The 19,466-nt window shown below is 47.4% G+C and overlaps 1 protein-coding gene across 4 annotated transcripts in view; it reads right to left on the minus strand.

The window, feature by feature from the left end:
* CERS4 (ceramide synthase 4) overlaps positions 1 to 19,466 on the minus strand; it is a 95,520-nt gene that overhangs the window by 19,930 nt on the left and 56,124 nt on the right. For all 4 annotated transcript variants that reach the window (XM_083484013.1, XM_083484011.1, XM_083484010.1 and 1 more), the window contains exons 2-3: positions 10,175 to 10,348; positions 1,094 to 1,211 (exon numbers count right to left, since the gene is read on the minus strand). In XM_083484013.1, the coding sequence (XP_083340139.1) occupies positions 1,094 to 1,211; positions 10,175 to 10,347 (291 nt within the window). In that variant the 5' untranslated portion in view covers position 10,348. The remainder of the gene's footprint in view (positions 1 to 1,093; positions 1,212 to 10,174; positions 10,349 to 19,466) is intronic.

Consider the following 19,466-nt stretch of genomic DNA (forward strand, 5'->3'; position numbering starts at 1 on the left):
GCTCCCTTGGCTAATAAAGCGAGATGAGCGCCGCAATTCCAGAGTCGGTCACGACTGGACCTAATGGTCAGGGGTCCCTTTACCTTTTTAACATGGCTAATTGCAAACCAGGCAAGCTGTAGAAGAAGTGATCTGGATACAATTGCATGCATTTATGTTTTTGGGGGACAAGGGGCAGGTGTGGGGGCTCCCTGGTCCTGAATGGGGTCACTGTGCCCCTGAAGGACCAGATGTGCAGCCTGGGAGTCATTTTGGACTCAGAGCTGCCCAGGGAGGCACAGGTCAGTTCTGCGTCCAGGGCAGCTCCATCTGGTACGCAGGATGAGACCCTCCCTGCCCACAGATTGTCTGGCCAGAATGGTGCATGCTCTGGTTATCTCCCGCTTGGACTACTGCAATGCGCTCTCCGTGGGGCTGCCTTGGAAGGTGACCCAGAAGCTACAACTAATCCAGAATGCGGCAGCTAGACTGGTGACCGGGAGCGGACGCCGAGACCATATAACACTGGTCCTGAAAGACCTCCATTGGCTCCCAGTATGTTTCGGAGCACAATTCAAAGTGTCAGTGCTGACCTTGAAAGCCCTAAACAGCCCAGTATACCTGAAGGAGCATCTCCACCCCTATCGTTCCACGCAGACACTGAGGTCCAACTCTGAGGGCCTTCTGCCGGTTCCCTCCCTGTGAGAAGTGAGGTTACAGGGAACCCGGCAGAGGGCCTTCTCGGTAGTGGTGCCCGCCCTGTGGAACGCCCTCCCATCAGATTTCAAGGAAATAAACAGCTACCTGACTTTTAGAAGACATCTGAAGGCAGCCCTGTTTAGGGAAGTTTTTTAATGTTTTATTGTGTTTTCAATATTCTGTTGGGAGCTGCCCAGAGTGGCTGGGGAAACCCAGCCAGATGGGCGGGGTATAAATAATAAAATATTATTATTATTATTATTATTATCGTTGCTGTTTCTCTTTTTCGGAGGGGAGGTGCTGGTGTTGTACATTCACATTCCACTTTGTTTAGTGGCTGAAGAATAGCAAATCTGGCAGCCCTACTTCTAGGAACCAGTAGAACCTGGTTCCAAAGACTTCTGCAGCCACTTACCTCTTTGGGGCTTTTCCCTTGCGTGGCGTAAAAAGCTTCCAGGACGGGGTTCGGAGGAGCTTTCCTTCGCACTTTCTCCCTCAATCCCATTTTTCTGCTCAGCGGCACAGCGACGATCCTACAGAGGAGAATAAGTCAGGTTAGCAGGCGTTCTTCTCTGCCTGGGTTTGGTCACAAGATGCCAGGAAAAGGAACCGAAGGCAACTTGGGGTCAAACACTGCTTGTTAGCCACTTGGGACGCGGGTGGCGCTGTGGGTTAAACCACAGAGCCTAGGATTTGCCGATCAGAAGGTTGGCGGTTCGAATCCACGCAATGACGAGGTGAGCTCCTGTTGCTCGGTCCCTGCTCCTGCCAGCCTAGCAGTTCGAAAGCACGTCAAAGTGCAAGTAGACAAATAGGTACCGCTCCAGCGGGAAGGTAAACGGCGTTTCCATGTGCTGCTCTGGTTCACCAGAAGCGGCTTAGTCCTGCTGGCCACATGACCCGGAAGCTGTACACCGGCTCCCTCGGCCAATAAAGCGAGATGAGCGTCGCAACCCCAGAGTCGGCCACAACTGGACCTAATGGTCAGGGGTCCCTTTACTTTACTGGAGTCACTACAGGTAGAACGAGGCTTCCTCGCTGTCGTCACAAGTAAAGGTAAAGGACCCCTGGACGGTTAAGTCCAGTCAAAGGCGACTAGGGGGTTGTGGCGCTCATCTCGTTTACTGGCCGAGGGAGCCGGCATTTGTCCGCAGATAGTTTTCCCGGTCGTGTGGCCAGCAGGACTAAACCGCTTCTGGTGCAACGGGACACGGTGATGGAAACCAGAGCGCACGGAAACGCCGTTTACCTTCCCGCCAGAGTGGTTTTATCTACTTGTGCTGGCATGCTTTCGAACTGCTAGGTTGGCAGGACCTGGGACAGAACAATGGGAGATTTGAACCGCTGACCTTCGGATCCCTGCTCCTGTCAACCTCACAGTTCGAAAGCACGTCAAAGTGCAAGTAGATAAATAGGTACTGCTCCGGCGGGAAGGTAAACGGCGTTTCCGTGCGCTGCTCTGGTTTGCCAGAAGCGGCTTAGTCCTGCTGGCCACATGACCCAGAAGCTGTACTCCGGCTCCCTCGGCCAATAAAGCGAGATGAGCGCCGCAACCCCAGAGTCGGTCACGACTGGACCTAATGGCCAGGGGTCCCTTTACCTTTTACCAGCTCTGTGATTCTGTCCCCTTTCACACGCCCAAAGCAGTTTCCAGAAATTCTCTATATCCCTCTCTCCCGAAACCCTTTTTGCCTATAAAGCAGCCGCTTTGTAATGGAGCAATTATCTCTCAGAGCGATGCTCTCCGGCCTTTTTAGAGACAGCTCATCAATAAATACTCATCTGGCTCTTACTTTAAACCCCGTCGCCCCAGGGACTGGCTGTGCTTGCAGAGAAGCAATTTAGCAATGCCTAAAGGCAGGCTGTTGCAGCTTGGAAGATGAGGACGTGAGGTGGAGGCTGGATCCAGTCCAGCCCCCGCAAGTTGCAAAAGAGAAAAGGCACTCTGCAGATTCTCAGAGGCAATTTAGAGTGAAAGATGTGGGTTGCAGAGAACTGGGTTCCAATCCCCAACCACCTATAGGAACCTAAGTCCAGCGTCCTATTCTTGTGACCACCTTGTGTCCCAAATGCAGCAATACGACTCTAGGCAAGTCTTCCCTTTGTAGAAGCTCAGTCCTGGCAAAGAACTCTCAATTATTGGCTCCATCTAAATCTAAATCCACCCGGTCTACTGCCCTTAGTGCCACAAGACCCCCATAAAAGTGCGTGGTCTAAAATTGTGCACCAAAAATTCCTCTCCTTTTTTTTTTTAAAAAAATATTTTTTATTAAGTTTCTTACAGATATAACACATATCACAACAAAAGAAAAACAGAGGGGAAACAAAAGAAAAAAGACAAATCACAAATATAAACCAAAAAGAAAATAAAAACAAGGTACCTAAACACATAAACAACACAAACTAATTAATTATTTAGACTTCTAACCTCATAAACATATTTTGGGCTTCCACTGAGCCCTCCCATCTGAATTTCCTTGTAATTAAAATGTAGCAGTTTTCTGGTATCATTTTTTTTAAAACACAGTATTCCAATTAAAATAAAATTTCTTAGCTTTCCTTTAGGTTCTAAATCTTATTTATTTAATTAACTCTTAATTTAATCCTAGGCCTAATCTGGTACTTTCAAGTAATTTCTAATTTTTGATATCACAGTATTTATTCAAATAGTCCTTAAATTTCTTCCACTCTTCTTGGTATTCCTCTTGTTTTTGGTCGTGGATTCTTCCAGTAAGGTCAGCGATATATTCCATCGTTTTCATCTGCCATTCTTCCACAGTTGGTAATGCTTGTGTTTTCCATTTCTTGGCTATAAGAATTCGAGCAGCCAAAAATTCCCCTTCTGCGGACTCCACCTACATCAGCTTCTCACTATGGGGTTTATTAAAGCAGAAAAGCTAATTGGACAGCGTCTGAAGGACTTAGAGCAAAAGAACAATTTGGCCATTATAAAGAAACTCTTTCCTTGGTATGCCTCCCCACCCCCCTTCTCAGTTTGATTCCCTGGCACCATATTTGTATAAATTATTGTTGTTGTTTAGTCGTTTAGTCGTGTCCACCTCTTCGTGACCCCCTGGACCAGAGCACGCCAGGCCCTCCTGTCTTCCACTGCCTCCCACAGTCTGGTCAAACTCATGCTGGTAGCTTCGAGAACACTGTCCCACCATCTCGTCCTCCGTCCTCCCCTTCTCCTTGTGCCCTCCATCTTTCCCAACATCAGGGTCTTTTCCAGGGAGTCTTCTCTTCTCATGAGGTGGCCAAAGTCTTGGAGCCTCAGCTTCAGGATCTGTCCTTCCAGTGAGCACTCAGGGCTGATTTCCTTCAGAATAGAGAGGTTTGATCTTCTTGCAGTCCATGGGACTCTCAAGAGTCTCCTCCAGCACCAGAATTCAAAAGCATCAATTCCTCACGAAGAGTCGGACACGACTAAACAACTAAACAACAGCAACAGTACCACTTCCCAGAAAGCCTTTACCTCTTTACAAGTCCACCACATGTGGTAGAAAATACCTTCCCTTTCTTTACATTTCCGACGATTCCATGATTCTAGGCTACAGGGAAAGGGTGATTTACTGAGAAATCAGAACTGCTGTGGCACAAATAGGACCTTTTCAGAAGCTGCCATTCTGTTGCAAGTTGCATTTTGGTTTCCAGGCGGAGCTACCTAAACGCTGGGAATCATTTTATGGGCTTTCGCTGGAGGCAGTTTTCATAGGGCTTTGGGCTGATCTTTTTATTGCCTGTCGGGTTTTACGGAAAGAACGCGACGCACCGAGGACTCGAAAAGGGTGTTCTGGGGGCGGATTTGCTCCGGGGAAGAAAGCTGCCAGGAGTTCATGCGCCGAGAAATGCAATTCTTCAAAGATGGACACCCGAGACAAAAATCCTCTTGCCCCGTCTGTGATGTCCTTTTCTGATCTTCCCTGTTTAAAAAGACGGTGTAATACAGTGGTACCTTGGGTTAAGAACTTAATTCGTTCTGGAGGTCCGTTCTTAACCTGAAACTGTTCTTAACCTGAAGCACCACTTTAGCTAATGGGGCCTCCTGCTGCCGCCGCGCAATTTGTGTTCTCATCCTGAAGCAAAGTTCTTAACCCGAGGTAATATTTCTGGGTTAGCGGAGTCTGTAACCTGAAGTGTCTGTAACCCGAGGTACTACTGTACATGGCTAGGCAAACTAAGGCCCAGGGGCTGGATCCGGCCCAATCGCCTTCTAAATCCAGCCTGCGGATGGTCCGGGAATCAGCGTGTTTATACATGAGTAGAATGTGTGCTTTTCTTTAAAATGCATCTCTGGGTTATTTGTGGGGCATAGGAATTCGTTCATCCCCCCCCCAAAGTATAGTCCGCCCCCACAAGGTCTGAGGGACAGCGGACCGCCCCCCTGCTGAAAAAGTTTGCTGACCCCTGGTGTAATAGATCTCTGGCAGTCACGTCCAGGCGGTCGACCGCGATCAACAGCCAGATCCCGGGGTGATTGCTGTCGACCGTGCGACCTATATTTGTGTGCGTGGCATGTTGTCAATCTTTTCTTCCCTGGCAGCCGGCGGCAGACATGCGTGCGATTGACAGCGCTGGAGTTTAGGGTGAGTGGAGTTTTGTAACCCCCCAATAAAAAGATCAGCAACTCTTTCCACCCACCGACCGCACACACGCTCCTTCTCTGTCCAATGACAATGGATTGATCACTGCCTTTTTTATATACGGGGAGTAGATTGCAGTATCCGGAGAACTGGACGTGCCTCCATCTATGGTATTAAATGTTTAGTAATATTAGGATTTAATTAGGACTCGTATGTTCTAACTGGGAGAGAAGACTGCCTTGATGTGACCTCGATAGGGATTTGTGGTGTTTAATTAGTATCTATGCGTAAGGACTGTGGGGATTTGGGCTGGGTGTTCATCAGTATGCGGATGATACCCAGCTCTACCTCTCTTTCAAATCAGAAGCAGTGATGATGGTGACAGTCCTGTGTGAGTGTCTGGAGGCGGTTGGAGGATGGATGGCAGCTAACAGATTGAGGTTGAATCCTGACAAGACAAAAGTGCTGTTTCTGGGGGACAGGAGGCGGGCAGGTGTGGGGGACTCCCTGGTCCTGAATGGGGTGACTGTGCCCCTGAAGGACCAGGTGCGCAGCCTGGGGGTCATTTTGGACTCACAGGTGTCCATGGAGGCGCAGGTCAGTTCTGTGTCCAGGGCAGCTCCATCTGGTACGCAGGATGAGACCCTCCCTGCCCACAGACTGTCTCGCCAGAGTGGCGCATGCTCTAGTTATCTCCCGCTTGGACTACTGCCATGCGCTCTACGTGGGGCTACCTTTGAAGATGACTTGGAAATGACAACTAATCCAGAATATTTGGGTAGGAGAGCCAACATAATGCCAACATATTTCACATCCGGCAACCTATGTGCTCCTTTGTTTCAGATAATACATAGGTTGTTGTTGTTTAGCTGTTCAGTCGTGTCCGACTCTTCATGACCCCATGAACCAGAGCACGACAGGCACTCCTGTCTTCCACTGCCTCCCGCAGCTTGGTCAAACTCATTATTTTGACCAATACATAGGTAAACGAGTCTAAAAGCCCGGGACACTAATTTTCACGGCCCTCTAGCGGCTACGGTGGCTCGTTTACCAGAAGTCATGTGCAGTCATACCTTGGAAGCTGAACGGAATCTGTTCCGGGAGTCCATTCAACTTCCAAAACGTTCAAAAACCAAACTGCAGTTTCCTGCAGCCAATCGGAAGCCACGGAAGCCCCGCCAGACGTTCGGCTTCCGAAAGAACGTTCACAAACACTCACTTCCGGGTTTGGGAACCAAAACGTTCAACTGTTAAGGAGTTCATCAACCAAGGTATACCTGATTCTGACCGAACTAAACCTTCTAGTATGGGTTTTTAGCGTTTGATGATTTATTTTGTTTTTATATGTGTTGGAAGCCGCTGAGAGTGGCTGGGGCACCCCAGACAGATAATAATAATAATAATAATAATACTACTACTACTACTACTACTAATAATAATAATAATAATAATAATTTATTATTTATACCCCGCCCATCTGGCTGGGCCTCCCCAGCCACTCTGGGCGGCTTCCATAGAAACCAAAAATAATAAATAATAAATAATAAATAATAAAATTATTACTATTATTATTATTAGTAGTAGTAGTAGCAGCAGCATACAGTTGTACCTTGGGTTAAGAACTTAATTCGTTCTGGAGGTCCGTTCTTAACCTGAAACTGTTCTTAACCTGAAGCACCACTTTAGCTAATGGGGCCTCCCACTGCCTCTGCGCGATTTCTGTTCTCATCCTGAAGCAAAGTTCTTAACCCGAGGTAATATTTCTGGGTTAGTGGAGTCTGTAACCCGAAGCATCTGTAACCCGAGGTACCACTGTATATTTTGCTTTAAGAGGCTTAGTTTGGGTGAGACAGCTCTGCAACTGAGGCTTAAACATGCCACGGAAAGTAATCACCTTGGCTGCGAAGTGTGGGTGACTAAGCTTCACTGGGGTGCAGAACAAAGCGTACCCCAATCCTCCAGGCTTCCAGGAGATCGCTTGGAGATAAATAGTTTGGGAACGCTTGGCTATCCATGCCTTGCGGAAGTCACGGACAGCAAGTTGTGGCACGACTCCTCATAGACCAGGAATGTTTAGGAATGCTGGCGGTTAACCAAACGTCAGCTTCAAAGGTTCTTCAGTCCCGGGAAACATCACTTTTGAATCCGGGTACCCACAAAAGCCAGAATTTCACCATTTGCAAACTTCGTGAGATAAAACCTGGTCGGGCTTGTCACGGGGACTCCTGAAGGGGTGTTTGGGGGCTCTGTCAGAGGCCTTGATGGTCAGACTATCCTCCACCAGGGCCAGGGCCTTCTCAGTGGTGGCTCCGACCTGGTGGAATGCTCTGTCCCAGGAGACCAGGGCCCTGCAGGATTTAACCTCCTTCCGCAGGGCCTGTAAGCCAGAGCTATTCTGCCTGGCGTTTAATCTGAATCCAGTCTGATCCTTTATTTCCCTTCTCTTCCCTCCCCTTTTATGAAGATCACTTGCTCTGAGACCCCACAGCTAATTCTACCCTGGCTGAAGTAGGACCAATTCAGCCAGCTAGCCCTGGGGATTATCTAATTGATTTTTAATTTTTGAATTTTATGGTTCTTCATGTTTTTATACTGTATTTTATGCTGCTTTTATATTTAAGTGTTTTAAAGTGTTTTAAATTTGTTGTTAGCAGTCCTTAGCCTGGTTTTTGAACCGGGAAGGGCAGGGCATAAATAAAAAAATTATTATTATTATTATTATTATTATTATTATTATTATTATTATTATTACAGTTCCCACTTTTTTGTGGGGTGGTGAAACGATATGCTTATTCCCCCTAAACTGATTTTTGATTTTTGAATTTTATTGTTTTTTTATACTGTATTTTATGCTGCTTTTATAATTAAGTGTTTTAAATTTGTTGTTAGCCGCCCTGAGCCCGGTTTTTGAACTGGGAAGGGAGAGGTATAAGTAAAATTTATTTTTATTTTTATTTATTATTATTATTATTATTATTATTATTATTATTATTATTATTATTATTATTGATGCTGTCCATCAGAAGCAAAACGACAAATGTTCTGAAAGAGTTGCTGCCAGTCCGTGTAGACCAGGCCTGTCCTAAAGGTTGATCGCGGGGGTGTCTGTATCGCAAGTCGATCCCCCAAAAGCTAAACAACTTAGGTCTCTCCCTCCAAAAAAAGCTCGGCAACTCTTGGCAACAACAATGGGTAGATAACTGTCAGTATTTTTTAATACTGGGAGTAGATCGCGGTCGCTCGGGAGTTGGACCTGCCTGGTGTAGACGATACGGTGAAACCACAGGGGGCAAGACTAGCTGCCCACTCTCCACCTTAGAGCACATTTATGCCACAAGGTGCCACAGGAAGGCACTGGACATAGTAAAAGATCCATCACATCCTGGTCACTGTCTCTTCGAGCTCTTGCCGTCGGGACGGAGATACAGGACGATGAAGACAAGAACGAGCCGCCTTAAGAACAGCTTCTTCTCCAGAGCGATCTCGGCCCTGAATGGGAAGCCCGGACTTTGAAAGTCATCGAATCTCCCTTGCTGTATTATATTGTATTGTTTAATTAATGTTTTTATGGAGCAGTCAAGTAATTTCGTTGTCCCCGAAGGGGGCAATGACAATAAAGATATTCTTATTCTTATTCTAGAAGGCGTTTTCGGGAGTGGCACCCACCCTGAAGATGTCAAAGAGTTCCACAACTATATAATTTTCCATAGACATATGAAGGCAGCCGTGTTCCGGGAAACTTATAATGTTTGATTTGGAAGAAGCAAAGATGGCCCATGTTGAAGGATTCTTCAACGTCAACTTCGTTGGACTGGTCACGTTGTGCGGATGCCTGGTTATCGTCTTCCAAAGCAACTACAGTGGTACCTCGGGCTAAGTACTTACTTCAGAAGGTCCGTTCTTAACCTGAAACTGTTCTTACCCTGAAGCACCACTTTAGCTAATGGGGCCTCCTGCTGCTGCCGTGCTGCCGGAGCACGATTTCTGTTCTCATTCTGAAGCAAAGTTCTTAACCCAAGGCACTATTTCTGGGTTAGCGGAGTCTGTAACCTGAAGTGTATGTAACCTGAAGTGTATGTAACCCTCCAGTTGGAGAACAGTCCCAGCTCCTGCAAACCTAGCAGTTCGAAAGCACATAAAAGTGCAAGTAGATAAATAGGTACCACTCCAGCGGGAAGGTAAATGGCATTTCCATGCGCTGCTCTGGTTCGCCAGAAGCAGCTTAGTCATGCTGGCCACATGACCCGGAAAAACTGTCTGCGGACAAACGCCGGCTCCCTCGGCCAGTAAAGCGAGATGAGCGCCACAACCCCAGAGTCGTTTGTAACTGGACTTAACTGTCAGGGGTCCTTTACCTTTACCTTTTTTATCCTAATAAAATGATTCAGGGACCTTTCCCCCCAGTGACCTTCAGCAAGATGCCACAAACAAGCTGCAAAGGCATCAATTTTCTGCCACCAGATTCCCCCCCTACCCCCAGAAACTAGTTTTTAGAGGTAGGCTATCCCTGAACATAAGGAACGCAGGTGGCGCTGTGGGTTAAACCACAGAGCCTAGAACTTGCCGATCGGAAGGTCGGCGGTTCGAATCCCCGCGACAGGGTGAGCTCCCGTTGCTCGGTCCCTGCTCCTGCCAACCTAGCAGTTCGAAAGCACACCAGTGCAAGTAGATAAATAGGTACCGCTCCGGCGGGTAGGTAAACGGCGTTTCCGTGCGCTGCTCTGGTTCGCCAGAAGTGGCTTAGTCATGCTGGCCACATGACCCGGAAGCTGTACGCCGGCTCCCTCGGCCAATAAAGCGAGATGAGCGCCGCAACCCCAGAGTCGTCCACGACTGGACCCAATGGTCAGGGGTCCCTTTACCTTTACCCCTGAACATGGAGGCTCGTCAGAGCTTGCATCGATTTAACGTACCTTTCGAAGAAGAAGCGGATCACCACAAGCAAGAGGGCTAAGGGGAGGCTCAGCAAGAGGTGGCGGGGCTGAGGGTAGCTGATCTCTTCTGTCTCCTTCATGTCCTCCCAGGTGATCCCTGGTGGGAGCCAGTATTCGTGGCGCCAAATCCACTCGGTCACTGGTAGCACCATCCTGCCCACAGGAGAAGAAAGAGAGAACGAGGTGAGAGGGAGACAACGGGGGAAAATATGTGGCGAGGCAGCGTGGTGTAGTGGTTAGAGTGTCAGATCTGGGAGAGCAGGGTTCAACTCCCCGTTTGGACACGGAGTCCACTCCTTAACTTTACAGAGGGAGGAGGAGCTTGATATAATAATTGTTGTGTATTGAGTCAAAGGATTTTACATCTGTATTATTATTGTCTGTATTTGCATTAGGGTAAAGTAACTGCCTTTTGGTTTCAGAGGGTACAGCTACTATTGGTTCATTTAAGCTGCTGTATTTGGATCCTCTGTCTTATTGGTTCCCTCCAAAAGGCAGGACTGTGATTGCCTGATATTGTTCCCTCCAAAATGTATCCTTCCTAATTAGTCCCCTGTCCCTATAAATGTAGCTTTCCCCTCCTCAGGCTTCAGTCTTGTTTGCCTTAATAAAGAAGTCCTTCCAGTAGCACCTTAAAGACCAACTAAGTTAGTTCTTGGTATGAGCTTTCGTGTGCATGCACACTTCTTCAGATACGCAATAAAGAAGTGTTACTAGAGAACTGTCTCCAGCATATTATGTCAAGAGAGCTGAAATCACAAACCCCACGTCACAACAATAATAATTTATAATAATAATTTGTTATTTATACCCCGCAAATCTGGCTGAGTTTCCCCAGCCACTCTGGGCGGCTTCCAATCGAGCGTTAAAAACAATACAGCTATATCTCCACCCCTTTGGGAAACTTGAAAGTCAATACTTTCACATACAGTCGTACCTTGGTTCTCAAACTTAATCTGTTCCGGAGGTCCGTTCCAAAACCAAAAGCGTTCCAAAACCAAGGCGTGCTTTCCCACAGAAAGTAATGCAAAACGGATTAATCCGTTCCAGACTTTTAAAAACAAGCCCTGAGACAGCAACTGAACATGAATTTTACTATCTTGATCCATAAAATGAAAGCAGTAATCAATGTACTGTACTATAAAATAAATATCACAGTATTGTAGATGATGAAAATTAAAGGTATTATTTTTTCTTATCTGCACTGATGATACTCATTGTTTGGATGGGGGGGGGGCTTTTATCCATTTCCACACTCACTCACTCACTCACTTAGTAGCTGAACTGGGTTCCACACAGCCACAAAAACAAATGAACCGGAAAAGCCTCAAAAACAAAAGCGCCCAACTTAATCCGTTCCAGAAGTCCGTTTGACTTCCGAAATGTTCGGAAACCAAGGCGCGGCTTCTGATTGGTGCAGGTGCCCTGGAAACAATAGCTGACAGCTGCATTGGGCGTTCGGTTTCCGAAAAACGTTCGAAAACCGGAACACTTACTTCCAGGAACCAAAATAAAAAAATTCCTTCCAGTAGCACCTTAAAGACCAACTAAGTTAGTTCTTGGTATGAGCTTTCGTGTGCATGCACACTTCTTCAGATACACTGAAACAGAAGTTGCCAGATCCTTCTATATAGTGAGAAGGTGGGGAGGGGTGTTACTCAGAAGGGTGGTGGGAATGGGAGATTGGCAGATAGCTGAGATGAGCCTGTTGACGACTCTTAACGACTGTAATAGGTCTTACAGGAAAAGGCAAGGGGTGAGAAGGTGAGAAATGGCTTAGTCATGTATAATGAGATAAGAATCCAATGTCTCCAGGAACCAAGGCGTTTGAGAACCAAGGTGCCACTGTATATCTGGTTTTGGGCTGCAAAACTGTTGCCACACCCTGTTTTGGAGCGAATCGGTTGGGGTTTGGGGTGATAGCTATGAGGCTTGAGTTCCAATCGCTAACTTGGTCGGGTACTGCAAAACAACCGCAACGGTTTGGCAGATGTTAGGAGAGGGTTCCAAATTTTTGGAAGACGGAGCAAGCTGGTTTCCTCCTGTTCCTAGAAGGTAGGACTCAAATCAAGGGCTTTGAGTTACGAGAAAGGAGAAGCCGACTAAACATCTGGGGAAAACTTTCTGGTGATTTAAGGATGGCGGTAAGAACCATTCATTAGTGGAACGGTCTACCTCGGGAGAAGGTGAGGAACGATGGAGGTTTTTAACAGCATCGGAACAAGATCAGGAAATCCAGAACGGCAAAATTCAGGTTTGGTGTTCAGAGAAATATCCCTCAGTCCAGCTTCAATGGATGATAAACTGGTTGTGTCTAAACGTGTACAGTGGTGCCTCACAAGACGAAAAGAATCCGTTCTGTGATTCTCTTCGTCTAGCGGTTTTTTCGTCTTGTGAAGCAAGCCCATTGACGGATTAGTGGATTAGCGCTATTAGCGGCTTTTAGCAGCTTATCTGCTGATCGGATCAGCTGATAAGTGGCTTAGCGGCTTAGAAAAAGGGGGGGAAAGGGGAAAAAACCAGCAGGAACTCGCAAGACATTGTCGTCTTGCGAAGCAAGCCCATAGGAGATTCGTTTTGCGAAGCACCTCCAAAACGGAAAACTCTTTCGTCTAGCGAGTTTTCCGTCTTGCGAGGCATTCGTCTTGCGGGGCACCACTGTATCTTTCTCTCTCTTTCCAACATCTTGCGGAAAGGTACTGTATTCCTTATCTTCACCCCCCCACACACACACACACCAAACCACACTTGATAATTTGAAATAGCAAAAACAGCGTTGTTCGTTAATTAACCGCAGGCTGTTTGTATACAAGCCCAGCTCCTGTAACAGGACATTTGAAAATTTGAATGCTGTTCCTTTGGAAACAAAACTAAGGAAGAGACCTTTTCTGTAGGCCCCACCTGTTGGTATTAAATGCAATTACAATTGCAAGCCGGCTTCCAGACAACGGAGGACGTGTTTGCAATGCACGTCGCAATGAATGCAAAGGAACAAACAACATTTCATACGGAGACTGCAACAGAGAATCGGGAGCGCTTGGCTCTGCAGCAACTCGCGAGGAACTCGGGAGAATGGTTGCTATTAAGGCTTGGGGAAAGAATCACGGAATCACAGAATTATAGAATTGAAGGGGACCCTGACGATCATTTGGTCCAATCCCCTGCAATGCCGCAATATGCAGCTGTCCCACACAGAAATCGTGCTGTTTCAGGTTATCATCCTCAAGGTGGTAAAAGTTTCTGTTTATCATCAGTGGGGTGGTAAAAAGGATGATTGGCAGCTGCATTCACTTCCACTCCCGGAAGACTCCTGAATATCTCTTCACTCCCCACACCAAAAATAAAAAATTCAGCACATACAGTCGTACCTTGTTAGTACAGTTAACTGTACTTAACCTGAAACTGTTCTTAACCTGAAGCACAACTTTAGCTAATGGGGCCTCCCGCTGCTGCCGCACCACCAGAGCACAATTTCTGTTCTCATCCTGAAGCAAAGTTCTTAACCCGAGGTAATATTTCTGAGTTAGCGGAGTCTGTAACCTGAAGCGTATGTAACCCGAGGTACCACTGTAAAGGTAAAGGGACCCCTGACCCTTAAGTCCAGTTGCGGACGACTCTGGGGTGGCGACACTCATCTTGCTTTACTGGCTGAGGGAGCCGGCGTTTGTCTGCAGACAGTTTTTCCGGGTCATGTGGCCAGCATGACTAAGCTGCTTCTGGCGAACCAGAGCAGCGCACAGAAATGCTGTTTACCTTCCTGCCGGAGTGGTACCTATTTATCTCCTTGCACTTTGACGTGCTTTCGAACTGCTAGGTTGGCAGGAGCAGGGACCGAGCAACGGGAGCTCACCCCGTCGCGGGGATTCGAACCGCCGACCTTTTGATTGGCAAGCCCTAGGCCACAGCGCCACCCGTGTCCCTGAATGCCTTGTTACCCGTACGTTTTGGCTCCCGAATGCTGAAAGTGTTCCAGTTTCTGAACATTGCTGGGAGGCAGAACTTCCTGCAGCCCATCGGAAGCCGAACTTTGATTTCGAACATTTTCAGAAGTCGAACGGACTTCTGGGAACGGATTACGTTCGCGAACCAAGCTACGGCTGCAGTTTGCTTTCCTGAGCTGCAAACGGATGACAATTTGAAGAGATGGATCCGATATCATGATACAGACTTCAAACCAGTTTTGGACGATATCTTTTTCTGGGAAAGGAGGTACCAGAACTCACCATGATCGCTTCCCTTTGAGAATGGCAACAGTGCCCACCTGAGAGGCGCCGGAACTGAGTTCCGGTGAGGTTTGGCTGAAAAAAAGTGCTGGATATATCAATATCCAGTCCTAATGGGTGGAGTGGATAATTCTGCTTTGTTTCATCAACAGTTACATTTGGATCCATCCCTCTCAGCACAGCAATATGGAGACAGCCATACAAAGGCGGTTGGCCGTACATTCACACCAAACTTACTGCATGCTTGTGAAACATGGACCAGTTATAAACGCCACCTCCAACTCCTCAAAAGATTCCATCAACGGTGTCTCCGAAAAATGTTACACATCACTTGGGAAGACAGGCGAACTAATGCCAGTGTACTGGAAGAAGCAAAGATCACCAGTGTTGAAGCAATGATTCTTCAACATCAACTTTGTTGGACTGGTCATGTTGTGCGGATGCCTGATAATCGTCTTCCAAAGCAACTACTCTATTCTGAACTTATAAATGGAAAGCATAGAATCATAGAATCATAGAATCATAGAGTTGGAAGAGACCACAAGGGCCATCGAGTCCAACCCCCTGCCAAGCAGGAAACACCATCAGAGCACTTCTGACATATGGTTGTCAAGCCTCTGCTTAAAGACCTCCAAAGTAGGAGACTCCACCACACTCCTTGGCAGCAAATTCCACTGTCAAACAGCTCTTACTGTCAGGAAGTTCTTCCTAATGTTTAGGTGGTATCTTCTTTCTTGTAGTTTGGATCCATTGCTCTGTGTCCGCTTCTCTGGAGCAGCAGAAAACAACCTTTCTCCCTCCTCTATATGACATCCTTTTATATATTTGAACATGGCTATCATATCACCCCTTAACCTCCTCTTCTCCAGGCTAAACATGCCCAGCTCCCTTAGCCGTTCCTCATAAGGCATCGTTTCCAGGCCTTTGACCATTTTGGTTGCCCAATGGTGGCGGTCAACAAAAGAGGCTTAAAGACTCTCTCAAGGCAAAACTTTAAAAAATGTAGCACAGTGGTACCTCTGGTTGCGAACGGGATCCGTTCCGGAGGCCCGTTCGCAACATGAACAGAACGCAACCCGCATCTGCGCGTGTGTGGGTCACGATTCGCCGCTTCTGTGCATGCGCGTGACGTCATTTTGAGCGTCGGCGAAACCCGGAAGTAACCCATTTTGGTACTTCCGGGTTGTCGTGGGACGCAACCTGAAAACGCTCAACCTGAAGCAAATGTAACATGAGGTATGACTGTATAAACACTGACAACTGGGGAACACTGGCCTGCGAGCGCTCCAGTTGGAGAGCAGCCTTTAGCAAAGGTGTCGTGGGCTTTGAAGACACTCGAACTCAGGACGAAAGGGAGAAAGGCGCAAAGAGGAAGGCATGCTTGGCAAACCCTCACCGGGATCCTGGAAACCTATGTCCCCACCGTGGAAGGACGTGTGGATCCAGAATTGGCCTCCACAGTCACTTACGGACTCATTGCTAAAAACGTGTTTATGGAAGACAATCTTACTTGGCTACAAGGGATCGCTGAAGAAGATGAAAGGAGAAGCATGTAAGGCGACGGTAACCTGACTGGCTTTCATTCAGAGGGAACACCCAGCCCAGCGACAAAATGCAAAAATGCAGAACAGTCTACGAGGCTCCTCTTAAGAAGCGCCGTTCTTTGGGAATCACACCCACGGGAAAGCAAAGCTTTTCTCGTCACAACCTCCTGACATTTTCCCTGCGGTTGTGATTCAGCCAGCAAGGGTGAGTGGGTGGGTGGCAGGGCCACGAAAGCTCAGCGAAGGTTGATCTCCATGAATGGGGGAGGGATCAAGTTTCCAGCATGTCTCCCTTTGAGTTGGATTTCCGAGCCTTGAGTCATCGCATCTGGCCTCGCTCCAAATTTCCAGCGTTATTTTGGAACACGACAGAGAGCATCGCTTGACGCAAGGCCATGGGCGTACACGACTTGCTTCCCTTTCTCCCCGCTTGCCATCAAGACACCCTCCGACATTTCTCTGATGGAAATAAGGACATCCTATTCCATCCCCTCCAACAGTTCTCCGATAAAAGCAGAGACATTCGTGCCAACACTTCTCCGATGAAAATAGGGACATCCTATTCCACACGCTAGGGACGTGGGTGGCGCTGTGGTCTAAACCACAGAGCCTAGGACTTGCCGATCGGAAGGTCGGCGGTTCGAATCCCCGCAACGACGGGGTGAGCTCCCGTTGCTCGGTCCCTGCTCCTGCCAACCTAGCAGTTCGAAAGCACGTCAAAGCGCAAGTAGATAATTAGGTACCGCTCTGGCGGGAAGGTAAACGGCGTTTCCGTGCGCTGCTCTGGTTCGCCAGAAGCGGCTTAGTCCTGCTGGCCATGTGACCCGGAAGCTGTACGCCGGCTCCCTCGGCCAATAAAGCGAGATGAGCGCCGCAACCCCAGAGTCGGTCACGACTGGACCTAATGGTCAGGGGTCCCTTTACCTTTATTCTACATGCTCCCAACAATTCTCTGATGCAAATAAGGACGTCCTAAGGAAAAGTGGGACATTCTGAGATAAAATCAGAAACCGGGGTAGCAGCTAGACTGGGGACTGGGAGTGACCGCAGAGACCATATAACACTGGTCCTGAAAGACCTACATGGGCTCCCAGTACATTTCCAAGCACAATTCAAAGTGTTGGTGCTGACCTTGAAAGCCCTAAACTGTCCAGTATACCTGAAGGAGCGTCTCCACCCCCATTGTCCAGCCCAGACACTGAGGTCCAGCTCCGAAGGCCTTCTGGCGATTCCTCCCTGTGAGAAGTGAGGTTACAGGAAACCAGGCAGAGGGTCTTCTCGGTGGTGGCTCCCTCCCTGTGGAACGCCCTCCCATTCGATGTCTAGGAAATACAGGACTAATTGACTTTTAGAAGACATCTGAAGGCAGTCCTGTTTAGGGAAGTTTTTAATGTTTGACGTTTTATCGTGTTTTTAATATTCTGTTGGGAGCCGCCCACAGTGGCTGGGGAAACGCAGCCAGATGAGCAGGGTAAATAAATACTGTTATTATCTGTAAATCCGGGACTGTCCCTGGAAACTAAGGACACTTGGAAGGTCTGAAATCTTTGGCACTTTGCAGCACTTTGAGAGCCCATCTCTCACTTTGGGGCTGTCCACGTTCCCGATTTTTCTGGCTCCAATATCATAGAACTGTAGAGTTGGAAGAGACCCCAAGAGTCATCTAGTCTAACCCGCTTGTATGCAGGAATCTCTTGTCTAGAGTGCGACTCAAACTCAAGACCCTGATATAAATGTTTGTGCGTTTGTGCTTGTGTACCCCTTGCCAATGGGACGCGGGTGGCGCTGTGGGTTAAACCACAGAGCCTAGGACTTGCCGATCAGAAGGTCGGCGGTTCGAATCCCCGCGACGAAGTGAGCTCCCGTTGCTCAGTCCCTGTTCCTGCCAACCTAGCAGTTTGAAAGCACGTAAAAATGCAAGTAGATAAATAGGTACTGCTCCAGCGGGAAGGTAAACGGCGTTTCCGTGTGCTGTTCTGGTTCGCTAGAAGCGGCTTAGTCCTGCTGGCTACATGACCTGGAAGTTCCCTTGGCCAGTAAAGCGAGATGAGCGCCACAACCCCAGAGTCGGTCACGACTGGACCTAATGGTCAGGGGTCCCTTTACTTTTACCTTACCCCTTGCCAAGGCTCCATTCTGATGAGCCTTCCTTGTCCCCATCCTTGAGGACGATTTTGGGTCACACCAGGACGTGCTGACTCAGAGAAGGCAAGGCAACCTGGCTGGGGTTCGGCTACCCTGATCAGCCTATGAGATACAAATGTGTGATGCACCATGAGTTAGGCAACAGCCCATTCAATTGCCAAAGATATGTGCCTATTTGGCATACATTTAACTCCATTAATCGCAGACAATAATCTTTGCTTTTCACGAGCACCCCGTAATTTCATTTCTCAACCACCTGCTTGCTAAAGTTGCATTGCACACATCTAATGAATCAGGCAGTAGGAGAGAAATTGGATGCTGTTCAGCTGATCTCACTGGGAGAATCCACAACCAGAAAGAAGAGGAACACCAAGAAGACCGGAAGAAATTCAAAGACTATTTGAATAAATATTGTAATATTTAAGATATGTAATCACTTGAAAAGATCATAGAATCATAGAATCATAGAGTTGGAAGAGACCACAAGGGCCATCGAGTCCAACCCCCTGCCAAGCAGGAAACACCATCAGAGCACTCCTGACATATGGTTGTCAAGCCTCTGCTTAAAGACCTCCAAAGTAGGAGACTCCACCACACTCCTTGGCAGCAAATTCCACTGTCGAACAGCTCTTACTGTCAGGAAGTTCTTCCTAATGTTTAGGTGGAATCTTCTTTCTTGTAGTTTGGATCCATTGCTCCGTGTCCGCTTCTCTGGAAGTTATTATCTGCTGGTTCAGTTTTATTGTTTACTATCACATTCTAACGGATTATTGCATATTTCTTTCGTTGATCTAGGTTCTTCATTTTAAAGTTATGTTTCGAGCGTGATTTTTCTCGTATTGCACCAAGTGCAGGTTGTGATCTTTGGTGTTCCTTTCAGTTTGCCAAGTGCCTTGTATATCGTAACCTAGAAAGGCGGTACTCAGATTTAAAGTGAGATGAAATTGGTGCGCCTCACAGACAGGGCTCATCTTGTACCACAAGCGAGGTCAATCTTTCTTTTGCAAACATAAAAAAACCTGAAGCATTTCTGCTAGGGATTGTAGGAAAAGACCTGCCAAGGAACTTGAAAAACATTTTCATGTATGCGACAACGGCGGCAAGGGATGGAAGAATGAAGAACTCCTGACCAAAGAACTGTGGCAAGAGAAACATGGACTATGCGGAATTGGCGAAACTGACATATAAGCTACGTGGTAAGGACAAGAAACTGTGATTTTAAGGACGAATGGGAACCCTTTACAAAGTACCTAAAGAAACAAGGGGGAGGAATTAAGAAGGATACGTTTTTTGATAAAATGTTTTGTTGAAATTCCACACACACACACACACACACACACATATATAATATACAGTGGT

The sequence above is a fragment of the Podarcis liolepis genome, assembly GCF_965112155.1.
Source record: "Podarcis liolepis genome assembly, chromosome: 18".
NCBI lineage: Eukaryota > Metazoa > Chordata > Lepidosauria > Squamata > Lacertidae > Podarcis > Podarcis liolepis.